At 49.4% G+C, this 19,041-nt stretch overlaps 1 protein-coding gene across 4 annotated transcripts in view; it reads right to left on the reverse strand.

Annotated features, from left to right (window-relative positions):
• Positions 1 to 1,899: 1,899 nt before the first annotated feature.
• Positions 1,900 to 19,041, reverse strand: part of ARNT (aryl hydrocarbon receptor nuclear translocator) — a 38,920-nt gene continuing 21,778 nt past the window's right edge. For 2 of the 4 annotated variants that reach the window (XM_083715649.1, XM_083715647.1), the window contains 15 exons: positions 18,422 to 18,521; positions 16,717 to 16,782; positions 16,319 to 16,404; positions 15,175 to 15,251; positions 14,501 to 14,635; positions 13,628 to 13,702; positions 12,443 to 12,594; positions 10,329 to 10,439; positions 10,065 to 10,140; positions 9,163 to 9,286; positions 7,262 to 7,361; positions 6,778 to 6,949; positions 6,222 to 6,378; positions 4,959 to 5,113; positions 1,900 to 4,058 (listed from right to left, as the gene is read on the reverse strand). In XM_083715649.1, coding sequence (XP_083571775.1) covers positions 3,969 to 4,058; positions 4,959 to 5,113; positions 6,222 to 6,378; positions 6,778 to 6,949; positions 7,262 to 7,361; positions 9,163 to 9,286; positions 10,065 to 10,140; positions 10,329 to 10,439; positions 12,443 to 12,594; positions 13,628 to 13,702; positions 14,501 to 14,635; positions 15,175 to 15,251; positions 16,319 to 16,404; positions 16,717 to 16,782; positions 18,422 to 18,521 — 1,676 coding nt within the window. In that variant the 3' untranslated portion in view covers positions 1,900 to 3,968. Of the gene's footprint in view, positions 4,059 to 4,958; positions 5,114 to 6,221; positions 6,382 to 6,777; positions 6,950 to 7,261; positions 7,362 to 9,162; positions 9,287 to 10,064; positions 10,141 to 10,328; positions 10,440 to 12,442; positions 12,595 to 13,627; positions 13,703 to 14,500; positions 14,636 to 15,174; positions 15,252 to 16,318; positions 16,405 to 16,716; positions 16,783 to 18,421; positions 18,522 to 19,041 lie in introns of all 4 variants that reach the window. The other 2 variants (XM_083715648.1, XM_083715646.1) reach the window with 1 other exon arrangement.

Below are 19,041 nucleotides of genomic sequence, written 5' to 3' on the forward strand. Positions count from 1 at the left end.
TGGGCCCCATTCAAGGTGCCATGATGGCAGGGGGTTGGACTAGATGGCCCCTTTGGGTCTCTTGGAACTCTGTGTAAACACACCTGAATGTGAAAGTGAAGCAAGAGCACTCCCTGGTTGGGACAGGCCAAAGTAAATCAATATATACTGTTCTGCACACCAGTAGATTGTGGGAAATGTATAAATTGTCCTCATTATTATTCTGGTCCCTGGGCCTCTTCAGAGCCAGCCTGCAGCATCACAGAGGCAGAAACTTTAAAAGGGGTGAGAGAAGCAGAGCTTAACCTCTGATACAGGCTTTGCGGAGGCAGCTACTCAGAAGCCAGTGATGTAAAAAGAAAAAGGCAGACAAGTTTAACTCCTGGCCAGAAGCATCAGTTGCAGGCATCTCAACTCTTCAACTGGCAGAAGCAGGTGGCTGAGAGATGGGGGGGGAGGCGGGGGGATGCTCTGAGGCAGTGTTGGGTAGTGGTTAAGACACTGAGCTAGGGACTGGGAGCAGAATTGAGAGGCCTTTTGCTGTAGCTGCTCTGTCATCATGGCGTTGCATGTTTACCTGAGCTAGGTGAGTGTTAAGGCTGTAACCACGTCAGAGATCTGAGGGAGGGCACCAGCTGAGCGTGTGGAACAGCCCGCAATTGAATCACTGGCAGTTCCAGTTTTAGAACCCCCCCCCCCCGAGAACCTGAGCCAGCCAGCCAAAGTAGGCATCCCTAAGTGAAATGGACCAATGTTCCTGCATTGCAGGGGGTGGGCTACATGGCCACAGGGTCCCTTCCAACTCCGTGTAAGGCAGCTGCTACGTGGTTTGTGTCCATGTAGAAGAAAGGTTGTGGCTGCCCTACACCCCATACATTTAAGGCTCCCCCCCCCAAAAAAAATCCTGGGAACTGTAGCTGCGTTTCCCAGCACCCCTAACAAATGAGTTCCCAGGATTCTTCGGAGGTTAAATGTAGCGTGGCCAAACCGATTTTTTTCTCTGTTGAGAGAGGGAAGTACCGGTAATGGTTCTTATGGTTCTTATTAAAAAAGGATTTTATGAGTTTACATAGTTCTCCTGATAGCTATTTATGCACAATAGAGCCTCCAGATATAGAAGCAATATATCCTGGGAGTAGCAGGAAACAGGGCAAGCTGCTCCTCGTTTCTGGCCGTTGTGGGGAAAGCACCCAGTGTTATTACGTAAACGAGCCATTGGCTCTGCAGAAGTGTCTCTGCCAGTTCACAGGTCTGCTAGAAAAAAAAGAAACCTTTATCCAATCTCATTAAGAACCATGAGGACTGGGATCTTACTTTATTTTTTCTGGCAAGTAGCTCAGTGATAAGGGTGGTGGGGGTGGGTGGGCTGCAGCGCAGTGCACTATGGGTAAAGTGGCATTGGGGTGGGGAGGTGGGCAATGTTCAGGCTCTTGGGCAGGAGAGATGGATGCTGCCTTCTGTACCAAGGTTTCTTTCTTACTGCCAGCCTGTGCCCCATTGAATGCATACTCAGGGTGCCTTGTGAGTCATGGAGCATCATGGGTACAGGGAAGGTTTGCAGCTCAGCAGCAGGACACCTGCCTTGCATGCAGAAGGCCCCAAATCCAATCCCCTGTGGCATTTCCAGGAAAGCTGGGGGAGATCCTAATCCTCGAGGCGTCGGGAATACAGTTTTTGAGGTACTGGTCAGCTGACACCCCCCACAACGCCCCATCTCTGGAAACAGACCCTAAAGCACAGCCTCATGAGATTCTGAATCCCAATGTCTATCCCACAGCACATGAGCCTGAGATGGCACAGCGGTCCAAGTTAATTTGGCCCTGGGGGAAACACCATATTCCCGTATTCTTAAAACCCACCAGCTGAAATTCAGGAAAAAAGAAACTCTTTTCTCATCAAAGCTGAGCACAACATCATGAATAAAACATATGGCATATCGTTTATTTTGCATAATTGCTCTGTTAAGCCAGGGCAAGGGACAAAAGGCTGACACGAAAAACAGTAAAATGCTTCTGAGATACGGGCCCACAGACATCAATCATCAAGCTGGTCCTCTTCATCATGAGGGCCAGAAACTTGATTTTTTTTAAAGTACACAAAAAGGGGGGGAAAAAACTAGAAATTATCCAGATGCTGAATTCTGCAGTCATTACTAAAAAGTTATTGTTGCTTTTAAATCGCAAAGTGGTTGGTGCCATATTTTTGGGACGCCAGGAGATCAATCCTTGCACTTTGGCAAACAATGGCTGAGTTTTGCAAGATAGAAATGAGAATTGCCGTGGGTTTTTAAAATAATTTATCCTGATCTTTCATTTTTCCTTCTCAGAAAAGGCAGCACTGCATTGTTACACTATTCAATATCGTATACATAACTTCTGGAACACGAGAGGAACAGTCTTCCCCTCTATTCAAAGCCTGGGGTGCACCCCACTTTCAACTGAGATTTATGAAAGAAGACAGGGGTAGATTCCAAGAATTCAGGCTTCATGACAAATGTAAGTATATTTCCATGACGATCACACATCTCCAGAACAAGGTTCCCATCGTCTCATCTCAATTCTTACTCCCCACCCCCTAGAACAGGTGAGCAGGATGATGCCTGGATTGGGGGGGAGAGACAGGTATGTGTGTTCTTTACCCCCCAGTGAAGAAGGGGGGAGGGGAAGACATCACCAGAAACAACAGATGGACAGGAAACCTGCTCAGATTAAATCTGCTTGTTTCCAGAATTGTGTGAGCGCCGGGGGAAGATTGCAGCCCTGTCCCATTTCACATTAAGAGAGGGATGGACACAAAGGGGACCCACGTGAACCCCAAAATCCTCAACAATGCAACAACAACAAAAAGCTTTTGTGCTACGGATGCTTTTTATGGCTTGGAAGTGTCCCCCGTTACAAGAAAAAAGGAAGCCAAGAGGGTTCCGCTAATGAGCGAGGCCCACTTTTAATTGCACAGGTTATGGGAGGAAACAGGGCCAGCTTCAAAGGTGGATACCTTGAGTCTCATCATCCCAGAAGGCAAACACCACACTTGCTTGTCTGGGTTTCCAGAGAACAGAGGAACCTGAAGGCTTCCTTCAGGACAAGCCATGCCTACTTTTTCCTTGATTAGCCAGGTGCAGCCAGCTTCAACGTCCCCCAACTTCCTTGTTGTTCCCAGTCCCGACTGGCATCCCAGTTCCCCTATACATTATGGGGAGAGCACAATGCTCTAAAGACATACACAGCATTCAAGCCCTGGTGGGGGGCTTGGCGGCTGCTGGGAAAGGGGGGCACTTGAGAAAGTTGCTAGCCCAGCAGGGTGAACCGTTGGGGTGGGGGCAGGCAGACCCCTCCATTTCATTAACACTGCTCGAGGGAGATAACGTGCAAGACCTGAACACACGAGTGTGGACACTAGTGAAACGAGTGCGCGGCAACGAGTTCCTCTATATGCCTCGGGTGTTCACAGGTGACGGAATTACACAGCGCTTTAAGCATCATTTCAGGGGGCAAATTCTGCCCCCATTCCCTGACATCGTATAAACAAGAATACAATTTTGATATATTTATATATATATGTATATATGTATAAAAGGTTATGGCGTAGGGTGTTTCTTTTTTAAAAAACCAAACACCCATTGAGCTTTTAAAAATCCCTGATGATCGCACACTGAGCATCGTCCATTCATCGGGCTCCCCAAGTCCTCGCGACTGCTTTTGGACTCTGCACACGCGGCTTTCTCCAAAACACAACCGGTTCGCGGCAGGTCTGCCGGGAAGGAGGGAAACAGCAGCCTCGCCGGAGGCTCCACCCAAGTTGGGAACGAGCCGGACGCCCTCTGCGACGCCTCGCCTGCAGCGCTTCTGCTTCCCAGAAGTAGGAAGACTATAGCAGTCTTTGACAGAAGTTAGAAAGGGTGGGGGGAGTCACAAACACTCCTCCCTTCCTGCGTCGCTACACGGGGAGCCGGGGAAAACTGCACCATCTGCATAGATCCTTTCCCATCCTTATTCCGAAAAGGGAGGGAACATGTTCAGCTCGGGAAACTCTTCGTTGTTGTAGCTAGCTCCCTGTTCCCCCAGCATGGACAACATGTCCTGTAAATGAAAGGGAATTCGAAAATGAGAAATGAAATTATTGTTGCTTAGGTGACAGTGCACTGTATCTTCTAGGACGGGCAGAAAGTGGTTCCTGAATGCAGGAGAAGGGTTTCCTACTTGCAAACATTTAACAGCGCCCCCTAAAATGAACCCCACCCTCAAATGTGCTATGTAAAACCTTTATCTGTATTAACTCAGATCCCTTCTGGATCATACATTTAAAGCACCCTTATACCACTTTAGGGACGCGGGTGGCGCTGTGGGTTAAACCACAGAGCCTAGGACTTGCCGATCAGAAGGTTGGCGGTTTGAATCCCTGCGACGGGGTGAGCTCCCGTTGCTCAGTCCCTGCTCCTGCCAACCTAGCAGTTCGAAAGCACCTCAAAGTGCAAGTAGATCAATAGGTACCGCTCCGGCGGGAAGGTAAACGGCGTTTCCATGCACTGCTTAGTCCTGCTGGCCACATGACCCGGAAGCTGTACGCCGGCTCCCTCGGCCAGTAAAGCGAGATGAGCGCCGCAACCCCGGAGTCAGTCACGACTGGACCTAATGGTCAGGGGTCCCTTTACCTTTATACTACTTTAATAGTTATGGCTTCCCAGAAAGAATCCTGGGGACTGTTGTTTGTTAAGGGTGCTGTGAGAGGATCTAGAGCTGCTGCCGGTCTGTGTAGACAATACTGAGTTAGGTGGACCAACGGTCTCGCTCAGTATAGTGCAGCTTCTTGGGTTATCAGTGATTTTAAATAAATCAAAGATGGGGAAATAGTGTCGGCCGCTGGAGGTTTAAATCCTGGTTTGGATCCCTAGCAAGAGGATCCTTGGCCTCTGTTTATAAAACGGGGAGGGGGGGTTAGGAAACGTTACTGGAATCGTGGCGGAGGGGAGGTTGACTGACCGGGAAGACTTCCGACTGGTTTGGTGGTGGCTGCTGGGTGTGCGACTCGCTTGGACTCTGTCCGTGGTGCTGACCCTGCCACTGCGACCACACAGCGACCCCCTCCGCTGCCCGGGGCTGGAACGGGGCTGGGGCCTGCCCGCTCTCTCCACCAGCTTTGAAAGTAACAAAAATGCGGTTAGCGCCGAGTGTAGGAGACAAGACTGTTCTTTCCCCATGTCCTTGATAACACGCTTTGATCTAGATTGACTGGTTTGGCTTAGAAGGAGTTTGTGGGCGGAAACACACTGCTTTGGGCTGCAGAAAGAGGTCTAACAATCAGAAGTGGGGCAGAAGGTAGATCCCAGGTGGATTCACAGGAGATGCCCTCCCTTGTGAGGTGCGCCTGTCTCCCTTGTTATTGATATTCAGGAAGCATTTGAAAGTATTCCTCTTGGAAGACTGAAAAATACTGTTCCCAGCAACCATGAAATGATTGTGCGATTGATGGCATGCTCTGAATAACTCTTGCAATGTTACAGAGACTTTGGACATATTGGAGAACTGAAATTTGGATGAACTCTAATATGCAGTTGATTAAGAAACTTAAAGCACCCACAGAGGGGAGGAGGGGAGTCCCTAAGATTTGGGAGAATCTTGTTTTATTTTAAACTTTTCTTTTATTGAAAAATGTTAATCGTAATTTATTTTGTAAAACCAATAAAAATTATTTCAAAAAATGGATTATGCTTTTGTTTCCATGACAAACACATTTAAAAGGATGTAGAATATTAATTAGCCAAAGGCTTGGTTGAAGGGAAATGCTTTTGCCTGGTGCCTAAAGATATGCAAGGAAGGTGCCAGGTGGGCCTCCCTGGGGAGAGCATTCCACAAGCAGGGAGCCACTACAGAAAAGGCCCTGTTGTCATGTTGTCAGCCTCTGGACCTCTCTTAGAAGAGGCACATGAAAAAGGGACTCAGACGATGATCCCAGGGTCCACGTAGGTTCATATGGAGAGAGGCGGTCCTTGCGGGCTCTTGTTACGTTCAGGCATGGTCTCCCCAGCCCTAGCAGAAGGTGCCTGGATTTGAACCTGGGACTTTCTGCAAGCAAAGCAGATATTCTTCTGCTGAGCTCCGGTCCTTCCCGCTATGCTCAACATACACGCCCATCATTTCACAGCATTCCTTCTGCAGAATGAGGAACTGCACGGCGACAGAGTCCTGCCTCTTCAGCAGAAGGATCACCGCTTGCAACTTCCAAACCCGGTGGGGAACACTCACCAAAGCTGGCGTTGCGGCTGGCAAGGCTTGGGTAGGCAGACCCGCCTGGCGAAGCTGTGGAGCCTTGTGTCGACATGGGGCTGAAGGAGGACGGGGTGCCTTGGAAGGTGCCCATGGCAAAGGAAGGCGGCCGAGTCTTAACAGCGTGGGAAGCCGCCTGCTAGAAGAGCACGAAAAAGAAATTTAAACAGTGAGCAGATAAATCAAAAGCAACTGGTAGGTTACAGGAAGCTGGAGTGTATGTCCTTGCAGGAAAAAAATGTCCTTCCTTGGGAGATTTTTAAGCAGAGGCTGGATGGCTGTCGGTTATGTACAATCTCGTTGAGATTCCTGCCATCGCAGGGGGTTGGACTAGATGACCACCAGGGGTCCCTTCCAACTCTACGGTTCTATGATTCTATGAGGCAGAAGCTTCCTATACTCCTAAACCAGGCCCAGTTCCAGCTCCTCCAGCAGACACGGCAGCTTGTGACTATTCAACACAAAACTGTGGCTAAGCCCAGTTCATACTAGGGATGCCCATATATATAGTCTGTAGGAAAAAGACAAAAACTACCTGGGCAGTGAAAGACGTGCGTGTCGTCCCTGAAGCCCAAGTGGTCCCGGAGACCTGATCAGGATTGGAGTGGCGAGAGATCTGGGCCAGGATCTGCCCCGCCGAGACTGAATGCGGTGCTGTGGGCAGCTGCTGCTGAATGACGTTCACGGGGGGCACCATCGTGCTGCTCCTACAGAGGCGAGGAAGAGGGCAGAGTTAAGGGAGGAAAGGCCAGCGTGGCTGAAGAGGCACGCAGAGAGCTGGCATGCCATTCATTCCTCTATTTGTTCACTCAGTTTCTATCTCGCCTTTCTTCTGAGGAGCTCAAGGCGGCATACGTGGTCCCCACCCCCTTAGGTTAAGCTGGGAGACTGTGAGCTTGGTGGCTGAGTGAGGATTTGAACCCTCACTCACTCTAACCACTGCACTGCAGAGGCTGGGCTAAACTGGAAAGGAAACTCAGCCAATTGCAGGAGTCTTGAGACTATCCCTTAGACCTCACCTGAAGTTCTCGGTGGGACGCGGAGCTATGAAACTGCTTCCCTGGGAGAAGAGGGACTGGCTGGCGGGCAGAGAGCCAGAAGGGACGGCTTTCGTCTGGTCTGATTGAGACAGAGAGAGAAGCATGGTTAGCCCCAACCTGGCCACCCAAGAACGCGATATTGGGCGGTATCCAACAAAGACCTACTGATACTAATGGGCTTTATTCCGAGAGACAGGCTCTCTCCTTGCCCTTCCTGCTGGCAGAAGAAGATAAATTTATTCTGACAGGCTTTTGGGAATGACTGTTTATAAGGAAAGTGCTTCTGACATTGCCTTTTTATTATCTATATTTCAATCTGCCTTTATGCTATTTTCATTCCACTCTAGTTTGTTGTTGTTTAGTCGTGTCCGACTCTTCGTGACCCCCTGGACCAGAGCACGCCAGGCACTCCTGTCTTCCACTGCCTCCCGCAGTTTGGTCAGACTCATGCTGGGAGCTTCGAGAACACTGTCCCACCATCTCGTCCTCTGTCGTCCCCTTCTCCTTGCGCCCTCCATCTTTCCCAACATCAGGGTCTTTTCCAGGGAGTCTTCTCTTCTCATGAGGTGGCCAAAGTATTGGAGCCTCAGCTTCACAGTCTGTCCTTCCAGTGAGCACTCAGGGCCTGTTTCCTTCACAATCGATACGTTTGATCTTCTTGCAGTCCATGGGACTCTCAAGAGTCTCCTCCAGCACCATAATTCAAAAGCATCAATTCTTCGGCGATCAGCCTTCTTTATGGTCCAGCTCTCACTTCCATCCATCACTAACTGGGAAAACCATAGCTTTAACTATACGGACCTTTGTTGGCAAGGTGATGTCTCTGCTTTTTAAGATGCTGTCTAGGTTTGCCATCGCCTTTCTCCCAAGGAGCAGGCGTCTTTTAATTTCGTGACTGCTGTCACCATCTGCAGTGATCATGGAGCCCAAGAAAGTAAAATCTCTCACTGCCTCCATTTCTTCCCCTTCTATTTGCCAGGAGGTGATGGGCCCAGTGGCCATGATCTTCGTGTTTTTTTTGATGTTGAGCTTCAGACCATATTTTGCGCTCTCATCTTTCACCCTCATTAAAAGGTTCTTTAATTCCTCCTCACTTTCTGCCATCAAGGTTGTGTCATCTGTATATCTGAGGTTGTTGATATTTCTTCCAGCGATCTTAATTCCGGCTTGGGATTCATCCAGCCCAGCCTTTGGCATGATGAATTCTGCATATAAGTTAAATAAGCAGGGCGTGATCATGGATCACTGCCTTGCCGTGGCGAAGGGGCCTGAATAACTCAGAGAAGCTATGAGCTGTGCCGTGCAGGGCCACCCAAGATGGACAGGTCATAGTGGAGAGTTTTGACCCAACGTGATCCACCTGGAGCAGGAACTGGCAAGCCACTCCAGTATCCCTGCCAAGAAAACTCCATGGACAAAGGCCACTCTAGTTTAAACAAACTATTTTAAAATATGCTTTTAGCTTCTTGTACTTTCTCTGTGCCGCTTTAACTTGTGTAAGTCGCCTTGAGTCCCGGCCTGGGGAGAAGGCAGGACTTATAAATTAAACAGCTAAATAAGGAACAAATCCACCACCTTCGTTCATTTCAAGGGGTCCTGGTCTTAGCAGGACTAATGCTGGATCCAACTCATAGGAAGCTATAGCAAAAAGGCTGCTTGGGCCCATCTCGCCCAGGACTGTCGACACTGATGGCAGCGTCTCTCCAAGGTTTCAGGTGAGGTTGGACGTCCCCAGCCCTACCTGGATATGCCTTTGGGGTTTGAACTTGGGACCTCTGGCGTTCCCCAAGATTTCTCTCTTTTTTTCTCCCAGGGGATGGACCGACATGGCTACCGATTACTGGCTCCGATTTCCCACCCCCCGACTCCCACCCTCTCACCTGTACTGATGCTGCTGTAAATTTCACTGAAGCGAGGATCCCGCTCTTGACTGAAGAGGGTCTCTGCTTTCTCCAGAGGTTTGCCATGGTCCGGGCCGGTGGTGGCCACTGGTTGAACGGCAGCCTGGAAGGAGATGAGCAAACACAGGGTTGCACAGTCAGCTCAGTCCTACTCCTGAGTAGATCCTCCAAAATCAACGCGCCTAAGGTCAGTCAAACCCATTAACTGCAGAGTCTTGAGTATGATTAATGTTGGATACAATCTACAGGTGTCAACATGTGCACACACAACTAAATAAGTGATAAGCCCAGGGATTTATTTCCATTTCCATCCCCCACCCCGTCCCGAGAGTTCAGGGCACCATACCCCATTCCTCCTCCCCTAATTTTATCCTCACAACTACCCCAAGAAGTGGGTTAGGCTGAGAGATGGCAACTGGGCCCCCGGACACCCCAATAAGCTTCCCGGCTGAGCAAGGATTGGAATCTAGGTGTGTTCTAACATAAATCCTGCAACATGCTGCTTAAATGAGAATGGAGAGGGTGGGAGAATCCTGTTTGGATTGCCACTCCACAAAATCTATGTTTTCAGTTGTGTGCATGCAAAGGGGGCAGGCTGAAGGATGGCTGAAGAGGGGAGTTATGAAAAAAAAAGTCATTTCTTCCTCTCATGCCACTGCAGTCCTGTATTGAACGACTCCTCTAGTCGCCAATGGCGACTGGCAACTCCACAGAGGTGAGCGCCATGAGTTCCTTCCAGTGGAGTGTGTGGTCTGCCAAAGGAGGGACACAGTGATCCGTGTCAGCGGGTGTGTTTGTGTGTGCCCTCTGCCAGGTCTCAATTTACGGCAGGGAGCTGGGACGAGTCCCCATGGAAACTCTTGGAACCTTTGCCAGTTTACCTGGGCGTGGTCGTAACTGGCTAAGCTCTCCCTGACAGGGACCACGTCGACGTCTGTTGGCTGCGTCGCCTGCTGCCTGAAACGCAAGCCATTGTTAAGAGGTTAGGAGCCGGTCGTGGGTCAGAGGAAAGTGCCACAAAGCAGGGAGAGGAACTGAGCAGAGCTTACAAGGTGCTCCGACACCTACATGCCCCGGGGGGCCTTGGGATAGACCCCTCACAGAGCAAAGGGCCCCAGGGTGACTCCAGCCAGCCCCCCACTTACCTCGTCGCCAGCTGGGCAGGACTCATCTCCAAAGGCAGGCTGGCGTTCGGGCCCAGTTGGGGCCGCTGCATCTGACTGGCCAAGGCAGGCCGGGACTCCTGGCTGGCATTCCTGGGGGGTCATCGGGGAAGGGAAAGTCAGGGATCGGAGGGAGCCAATCACAACCCTCAGAGCATTCCAGTGAGCCAGGGGATCTTTATGCCCCTCCCTCTTCTTAAGGCTGTTTTTGGCACCTGCTAAAGTCTTTTTGCTACCCCAGACACACAATTCTTTTCACACGTATCTGTTGGTTTTAAATCTGCATTTTGAGAAATTTCAGGCATGTTTGTTTTTAAAGCTTGATTGTAATCAGCTTAAAAACAAAACAAAACACGTGACACTGTTCTACGTAAGCGACTCCATAATAAATGCAAAATCTGGCTTTGATTTCTCTGAAGCTCCCCGTCTGAAGCTGGTATATGGAAATGGGATGGATGAGTGTATGGGTGTGTGGGGTTCTCCCCACCCCCAAGTGAAGGGGCAGAGATAGATTGTGCAAAAGCTTACTCAAGCCGACTGCCACAACACTCTCTCAGAGGCCACCAGCCCCTCCACACCACCACAAAATTATTTTTAAAATAGACTGAAAGATGGGCAGTGGGCAGAAAATTGAGAGCAGTCTCCAATGTTGGCGCTACTCAAAGCAGAGCTACTGAAATCAATCAACATAACTTAGTTCCATTCATTTCAATGGGTCTACTCTTAGTAAAACTTAGCTGGAGATGATTCTTAGTCTGTAGCTCAACCTGCAAATGTGTCCCAGTTTCAGATTTAGGGATGGTGAATGTATGGATTCACTCAAGGAAATGACACCAACATGACAATATGGGGCAGACCAAGAGGAGAGCTGGTGTCCTGATGGCTGAGGGGGGCGGCATTATGGGCCGCATCCCATTCCAGTCCTACTCAGCAGCAGACCCACTGAAACTAATGAGCCTCCTGCTGTGGATGGGCCATTGGCCTGATCCAGCAGGCTTTTCTTATGTTCTCCAAGGTAGTCAGGTTCTGTAGGTCTGCTCCAATTAAGGCTAGCGTATTCCCTGACATCACAGTAGCCTGTCCAATCAAGAGCGAAAGAGGGGGATACTCAGAGCAGACAGGCGGTTTAGACCAAGGGAAGGGCAGAAAGTAGACTAAGATCTGCTAAGATCTCAGGGCAATTTTGCAGTAGATCAACAAGGGTTTCTGACCCCAGAGCAAGAAAAAGCAAGTTTTCCCACCTAGGTTAGGCAGCTAAAATGAAGAAATCTGAACTCATAGTTGGCAGATTTTTGTGTGTGTGCAAAAGAGCTGTGACCTCTAGCACTGGAAACAAATCCCTACCCTCAGAAATGGGATTGGAGGCTCCTTGCTCCTTAATTCTAAGGGCAGCAGCTAACTAAGTTCCAGTCAGGGCAGACATATGGAAATCTATGGACCTAAGTTAGCCTGTCCACTGATTTCAGTGAGTCCACTCTGTATAGGACTAGCATCGGGTACCCAAAGGCCATATTCACACCATAAATTTAAAGCACGGTGATGCAACTTTAAAGAACCATGGCTTCCCCCACCAAGGAATCCTGGGAGCTGTAGTTGATGCTGAGTGTTTAGAAAGAGTGCCATGTTCCTCTCCCAGAGCTACAATTCCCAGAGAGGCTTATCCCTCTTTCCCATGAAACTCTGGGATTTGTTCTGGGAAGGGAATAGAGGAGCCTCCTAACAACTCCCAGCACCCTTAACAAATGACATTTCCCCTAATTCTTTGCGGGAAGCTGTGGCTTTTCAAAGTTGTATTTAAAAGTGAATGTGCCCTGCCTAATTTTGCATCTGGCTGGTAGGTCTTGGGATTCAACTGAACAACAACCAAAAAAAAAAAAAAAAAGGCAAAGGAGATTTGACAACCCAGAAGCAGAAACTTATTTTAATGCATTTTGCTTAAAAAGAGGCTGGAATGAAGCGAAGGAGGAGTTTTTTTTTGGGGGGGGAGACTGCAAAGCCCCCTCCACCCTACAAGTCTTTTGAGGATGCAGCAAAAGAAGAGGCCCCACTGCCATTGGAGTGGGTGGGGTTGGCACAAGGGGTCCCCGCGTACGTACTTCACATTGGTGTTGGTACAGATGATGTACTCTATCTCATCTGAGTAGGGGTTCTGGAAGGTGAAGGAGCTAGTTCTCATCCAGAGCCATTCTTGGTTCTTGGACCGGAAACGGAACATGACGGACAGAACTTGGCCTTTTAACTTCACCACCTGGAAAAAGGGGGTGCGGAGTGGGGGTTTGTTTTGGTTTTACGCCGGCAACAGCAGCAGCCACAGCAGAGGGGTGGAAAGGAAGCTCCCCCCCCCCAAAAAAAAACCCAAGACATGCAGTTCCTGAAAGGGCAGTGCTTATCCTAAGATCCAGAATGAGAAGAACCCCAAATAAAGCTCTGGCACTTTGGAGCTTCCCAATCTTAGCCCCCCACTTCGGCTTTCTAAAAAATACCAGCAAAGGGGACTAGGGCAAGAGATGAGATTGGGTTGGGGGCTGCAACTTGCCTGCCCTCTTTTAATGCCAGCACTGGCTACAATTCCTCCTTGCCTGGGATTTTGGAGGTTGCTTTCCCTGGGGCAAGGATTCCCCCTATGCCTCTCACCACCCCTGCTTTGCACCCCAAAGGTGGTTTTGCCTGGCTGGAGATGTTTCCTCAAACTCTGATCCTGCCTCTTGCTCACCTGGACAGAAGACAGAGAGGCATCTCTCTGTGTGTAGGAACCAATCTATTCTACAGAACTCAAATTTACGTTCTTGGCCCCACCCACCAGTGGCATGTGGCCCCCGGAAGGTTTCCAAGAATGGAATGCGGCCCTCAAGCTGAAAAAGTGGTTTCTGCAGCCCGCGCTAAGGCACCTGGCAGGTATTTATTTCCATTTTCCACAGATGTTGATGGTTATGGGGTGGAATGCAGGATTGTGAAGGTCATGAAAAGTCAGCTTCCCCTCCCTCCCGGGGCTTTAGAAAGATGGCCTGAAGTTTGTGCTCCAGACCAGGGAACAGATTGGTCTATAAGGCAGGCATGTGTGCAACCTCTGGATCTTGCTGAACTACGACTCCCACCAGCCCTGACGGCAAGCGTGGCCAACGGCCAGGGAGGAGATGGGAGTTGTAGTTCAGCAACCTCAGGAGGGCCAAGGCTCCCCTTGCCTGCTCCGACGGCATTCAAAATGCGTTTGCCAAGGGGTGTGTGCTGAGTTGTTGTGCAGATGCCAGGCTGAATCAGTCATGGACTCGTGGCTGGTTTACCTGCTGGAAGCTGTCCCTCAAAAGCTGGTGGTCTTCTGGGTGGCAGAAGTCAACAATATCCTTTCCCAAGAGTTCCTATTTTTTTTTGTGGGGGGCAGGGAGAGAAAGAGAATAGAGTCAGAATGTCACTGCTGAAGGCAGGTTACCTCTGAATAAAACCAGTTGCTGGGAATAGCAAGTAGGGAGAGCTGTTGCTGTTGCATGTGGGTCTCCTTATGGGCTTCCCTATGGGGCATCTGGGTGGCCACTGTGAGAACACGATGCTAAGCTAGGAGCGCCCACCTGTGGCCTGACCCAGCCGTCAAACACTTCTTAAGTTCTTATGAGTAATAGTGAGGCAGGTCTCTTGCATTCCCTCCCTACCTTCCTGGAGGCATCTGACTGGCTCCTGCAAAAACCAGGTGGTGTGCTATACTAAGGTTACCAGATTTTTTTCAATGAATCTGGGGCCACTTTTCAACTTCAGTAGGAATGATAGGATTTTGTCAGAGGACTGATTTGTAAATCCAGGCACTGTCTCCGGGAAACCTTATGCTATACACAGCTTTCATTGATTTGAAAGCTGCATTTGACTCAATTTCGTGAGTAAGACTCTGGGATAAGCCGAACTCCTCAAATATAGACAAAAGACTGCTGTACTTGATTAAATGCTTATACAAAGTTACTGTGATGAAAGGCGCGCTGCTCTACAAATGGACAACTTACAAGTCACAAAGGGAGTTAAGCAAGGGTGTATTTTAGCCCCAGCACTGTTCAATTTATATATAAATGATATTGTCCAGGATGCTGGACTAAGCGGGCTTTTGGCCTGGACCCAGGGAGCCAATGTGCACCCAGCTCTTGCTGGGAACCCCCTCCTCCAGTTCCCCGCACCTGTGGCTGGTAGCCAACGGTGGCCACGCAGCGGTGGTCGACGAAGGTGAAGAGGCAGTCGGTGTTGTGCCGCGAGATGAACTCTGTGGGCTGGCACACGGTGTTTATGTCCACGCAGCTGGGCGAGCTCGTGACCTGCAAGGGAAGGGAGACGCCAAGAGGTTAGGGGCCGGTTACAGAGAGGGGGCTAGGCAGGAGGGATTGGGCTTCCCGCTTGGAGGAGAGACAGCCCTTTCCCCTGTAAGAAGGCGAGTGGGCAAGTGAGGGGAGGCAGGAAACTCTGTGGAAGGCCCCTGATTATTTCTCTTATTTCTCTTCTTTGGCAGCGGATTCTCCCTAAGAGCTGAGAGAGGCGAGGGACTGGGCCCTAATCTCTGCCATGCGCTCACCAGACTGGCCATCTCGCGGGGATACTTTAGCCATGATTCCCGCATTGCAGAGGGTTGGACTAGATGGCCCTTGGGTTGCCCTTTCAACTCTCCTACGATTCTACGAAAGTGGCCTCAAGCAAGCTGCCAGCCCTGCCATGGAGCAACATGGGACAGCAATTGTGGTCCGGCTTTTGAGGCTCTCAGATAAGGACACCTGCTGCAATAAGGTACAAAGAAGGCTCAGCAATCGATGGCAACCTGGTTCCCGCATCCTTTTGGGGCTTGAGGGAAAGGCTAACTCACCTGCAGCCTGCCAATGGCCACCAGGCAGAACTTGCTCCCCTGCCCAGCATCTGGGTCGTCATCTGGGAGGGAGACCCCTGTGGGTGGCAAGAAGGAGGAGTTGAGTTCAGAGCCAGGGCAGGCTTTTCTCAAAGGTGGGTTCTGGTCTTAGTGGGTTAAAAATATATATGTTATTGACCCCATGTGGCTGGTAGAGTGGGAGAAATTTGGTGGAGGTAGAGAGGGACCAGCATTGTGTGAAACATTTCTGAACCAAGCGGTAATTGGAAGCCGTTGAAAACGGGGGTCTCCGTGTGGAAACGCTCGCGGGGTAAAATTAGTGGGGATCTTGCTATGGGAAAGGAGGGAGAAAACAACTGACAGAGGGGAGGAGAAGGGATGCAGTAATTTTTTTAAAAAAATTGCTAGTGAATTTAAAAAGAAAGAAAGATGAGGGTAAGAGGGAAGTGAAGGAACCTCAGAAAGGAAAATTGACAGTTATGTAGAAGAAAAATGCAAACAAGGGAAAGAAAATCTAAGCAAGTTAGGATGCATGGCTTTATTTAAGCATAGATGCAACCTGAGCATAGGATGGAGGGGCTCACAGCATTAAAACTCCAGCAGATATTGCCTCCTCATTAAGTTCCCAGCAAGATTATCAAATTGTAGCTTTGGATCCAGAACAGAGCAAGACGATCCTGTGTGTCTCCAGCTTCCAGCACCAGCCAACACACACACATTTTTTTCTCTCTCTTTTTCACACAGAGCCCGCCTGGCCTATTGTTCTCCAGCCTGGGATGACTTGGCATACAGACAGGTAAGGTGGGAAAAGACCCCCCCCATTGGTCTCTACGGCAACCAAGCCCGCTCTTTAGACATGTAAATGGCAGTACTTCAGCGGCCAGCTAAAGCTGGAATCTTGTGAAGAAACTTGTCTGAGCAGTTCAGTGGCCTCTTCTACTAGACTCTAAACCCACTGGATACAAGATCACAGGCCTGGAAGGGACCCATGAACATCATCCAGACTTCCCGCCCTCCTGATAAAAACCCTGTAACACTTTATTTTTAGAAGAACAGGACTTCAAAGTAACAGGAAATAAATGAACGAATTAGCAGAAACATCAAAAAGGGGGTCTTCCAGAATGAGACATTCAGGTGAGGTTACCTGCCGGTGGCCAGGCTTTGATGTAGCCTGTGCAGTGGACCACGACAAAATGAGGCTCGCCATCCTTCACGGCACCCAACCCATTCCTGGAAGGAGGGAACAGAGAGAAATATGTTGCCAGGGCTGCATTTGCTGATCTTACTGGGGTGCGCGGCGGGGGGAATGAGAGTCCACCTGAACTCTCAGCAAAGCAACCTGCCAATGAAAACCTCAGCTCTACCCCCTGCATTGATTAAACAAATGTGAGAGGCAGCGGTGGTATAGTGGTTAGAGTATCAGGCTATGACCTGGAAGATCAGAGTTTGAATACTCCGTTTTGCCACATGAAGCTAATATCGGGCTGCTCACTACCCTTTATCAGCCAACCAAGCCCTGGCTCCCTGAACAACCAGTTTTACCGGGTCCTGTTTCTCATAAAGCTGAGGCGGTTCATGGAGACTGGATCCACCGTGGCATTGCCGCATCTGTGGAGCGAAGGACAGAAACAAACTCACGTTACTTCCACTTTCACCCAAAGATTCTGGTTCCTCTCGCCCCCTGCAAGACGTTGGTATCTTCGCTTAGGGACCAAGCTGGCCCATAGCCCTTTGCCTGCTTCCTTGTGGCAGAACTACACAGATTTGCTTCCATGCCGCCTGGCCAGGGAGCACTCCCAAAAGCCATGCTGTGGCGGCTTCTGGTCATGAAGCTAAGAGTCTACTGGATCAGGCCAGGGGCCCATCTAGTCCAGCGTCCTGTTCTCGCAGTGGCTGAACCCCACTCTGGGAACCCCACAAGCAGGAATTGAGGACAAGAGCCCTCTCCCCTCCTGTGGTTGCCAGAAACTTTTATTCAAAAACAATGCAGTTGCCATCAATTTCTGGGGACTTCTAAGGCTGAAGGGGAGAAACCTGGAGCAGGAACCCCCAGCCCTGCCCTGCCCGGAACATATTTACCCCTGTATGTTTTTAAATTTGCTGTAAGTCACCTGGAGACTGCTATAGATCAGGCAACTGATGAACTGAATATTAATAATACTCTCTCCTTCCTCCTCACCCACACAGCAGCGTCAAGTGTGTGAATTAACACTTGTTTCAAAATCTCCCCAATCCATTTATATTTTATAGCAAGAGACTTTTTTAAAAAAATAATACTAGTGATATACAGATTTGGCAGTTCGCTGAACAAGTGGTTAGTGGGGCTGCCCTTCTGCGCAATAGATTTTCTACATAAACCGGGTCCCTATTGGAAGCTTTGCTTGGATTTTCTCAGGGTTGCATTTTTATTGAAAGGTTTGTTCCCTGACCTGGCTATGAACAAGTGGTGTAGAAGTAAATTCTTAATACACTACGTTGCTTGGCACATTTCTTAACAGAAACATGGCCTTGAACAACGTCTCCTTTTCTGAAGGTTCAACAATGATTTTATTACCGTATTTACTTGAATCTAATGCTCACCTTTTTTGGCCAAATTACGCTGTGAAAATTAAGGCGCGCATTAGATTTGACGGCACATTTACATTTGCCGGCAAATACTTTTTTTGGGTTTCACAGTTCTGAAAATTGAAGCGCGCATTAGATTTGATGGCACATTAGACTCGAGTAAATACAGTAGCTACAATACACTTCCAAAGCACCATAGCGTACTGTTGCATCGCACCAAGGCCTCTTAGCCTGTCCCTCTCACTTTTCCCTAAACTAAAAAGCCATAGATTCTGCTAGAGGAGTTACTACAGCCTCTGCAGCATTCTGGATCCTTTCATTCTTTGCCCTTCCCTAACCCCTTTTTCCAGCTCTATAATAACCATTAACATGGTCAGACAACCAGAACCATACTCAGTGCCAGCCTCAATCCTCTACATAGGGGATGGGAATGTCCCCTTCCTGAACCCTGGAGAGCCTCTGCCTGTCAGTGTAGACAGCACTGGTCTAGATGGACCAAGGGTCTAACTCAGTATAAGATAGCTTCAAGCGATCCTGGGCTCATGTTTTGACAAATCATGCTCTGGCACTGCATCCCAAGCAGGCCGTGACACTTCTCCTTGTTTGCAGTCCTTATTTACGCCCAGCTCACGCAGAAACGACATGTGGGTTTTGTACGCGGAACCTAGGAGCCCCGTCCTACCTCATCCGACAAATGAAAGACCGCCGGGATCCCATGCACATCCGCATGGATTGCTGCCCTTCCTTCTTGACGGTCCCCGTCTTCAGGTCCAGGATGCGACCTGGGAAACAGGAAATCGTCATTGTCACAGTCAAAAATGCAAGGGCAGTTCTGCTCAGGAGAAACCTACCTTTCAAGGTTGTTGTTGGGGTTTTTTTGCACTCCCCAGCAAAAGGAATGCACATGGCAGACAGTTAAGAATTGACTGTCAAAAGTGGACACTTAGAGTAGCTTCTATGGCTTCCTGTAACCATGCACTAGCCTTCTCTGGTTTGCGCTCTATGGAGCAGTTGCAGCAACAGGGAATCACTTCCTCTCCAATTTATGTACAGTGGTGCCCCGCAAGACGGAAAACCCGCTAGACGAAAGGGTTTTCCGTTTTGGAGGCGCTTCGCAAAACGAATTTCCTATGGGCTTGCTTCGCAAGAAAATGTATTGCGAGTTCCTGCGGTTTCCCCCCCCTTCCCCCCCTTTTTCTAAGCCGCTAAGCCGCTTATCAGCTGATCCGCTAAGCCGCTTATCAGCTTATCAGCTAATCCGCTAAGCCGCTAATGGGCTTGCTTCGCAAGACAAAAAAACCG

The sequence above is a fragment of the Podarcis gaigeae genome (genome assembly GCF_964106915.1).
Source record: "Podarcis gaigeae genome assembly, chromosome: 16".
Taxonomy (NCBI): Eukaryota; Metazoa; Chordata; class Lepidosauria; order Squamata; family Lacertidae; genus Podarcis; species Podarcis gaigeae.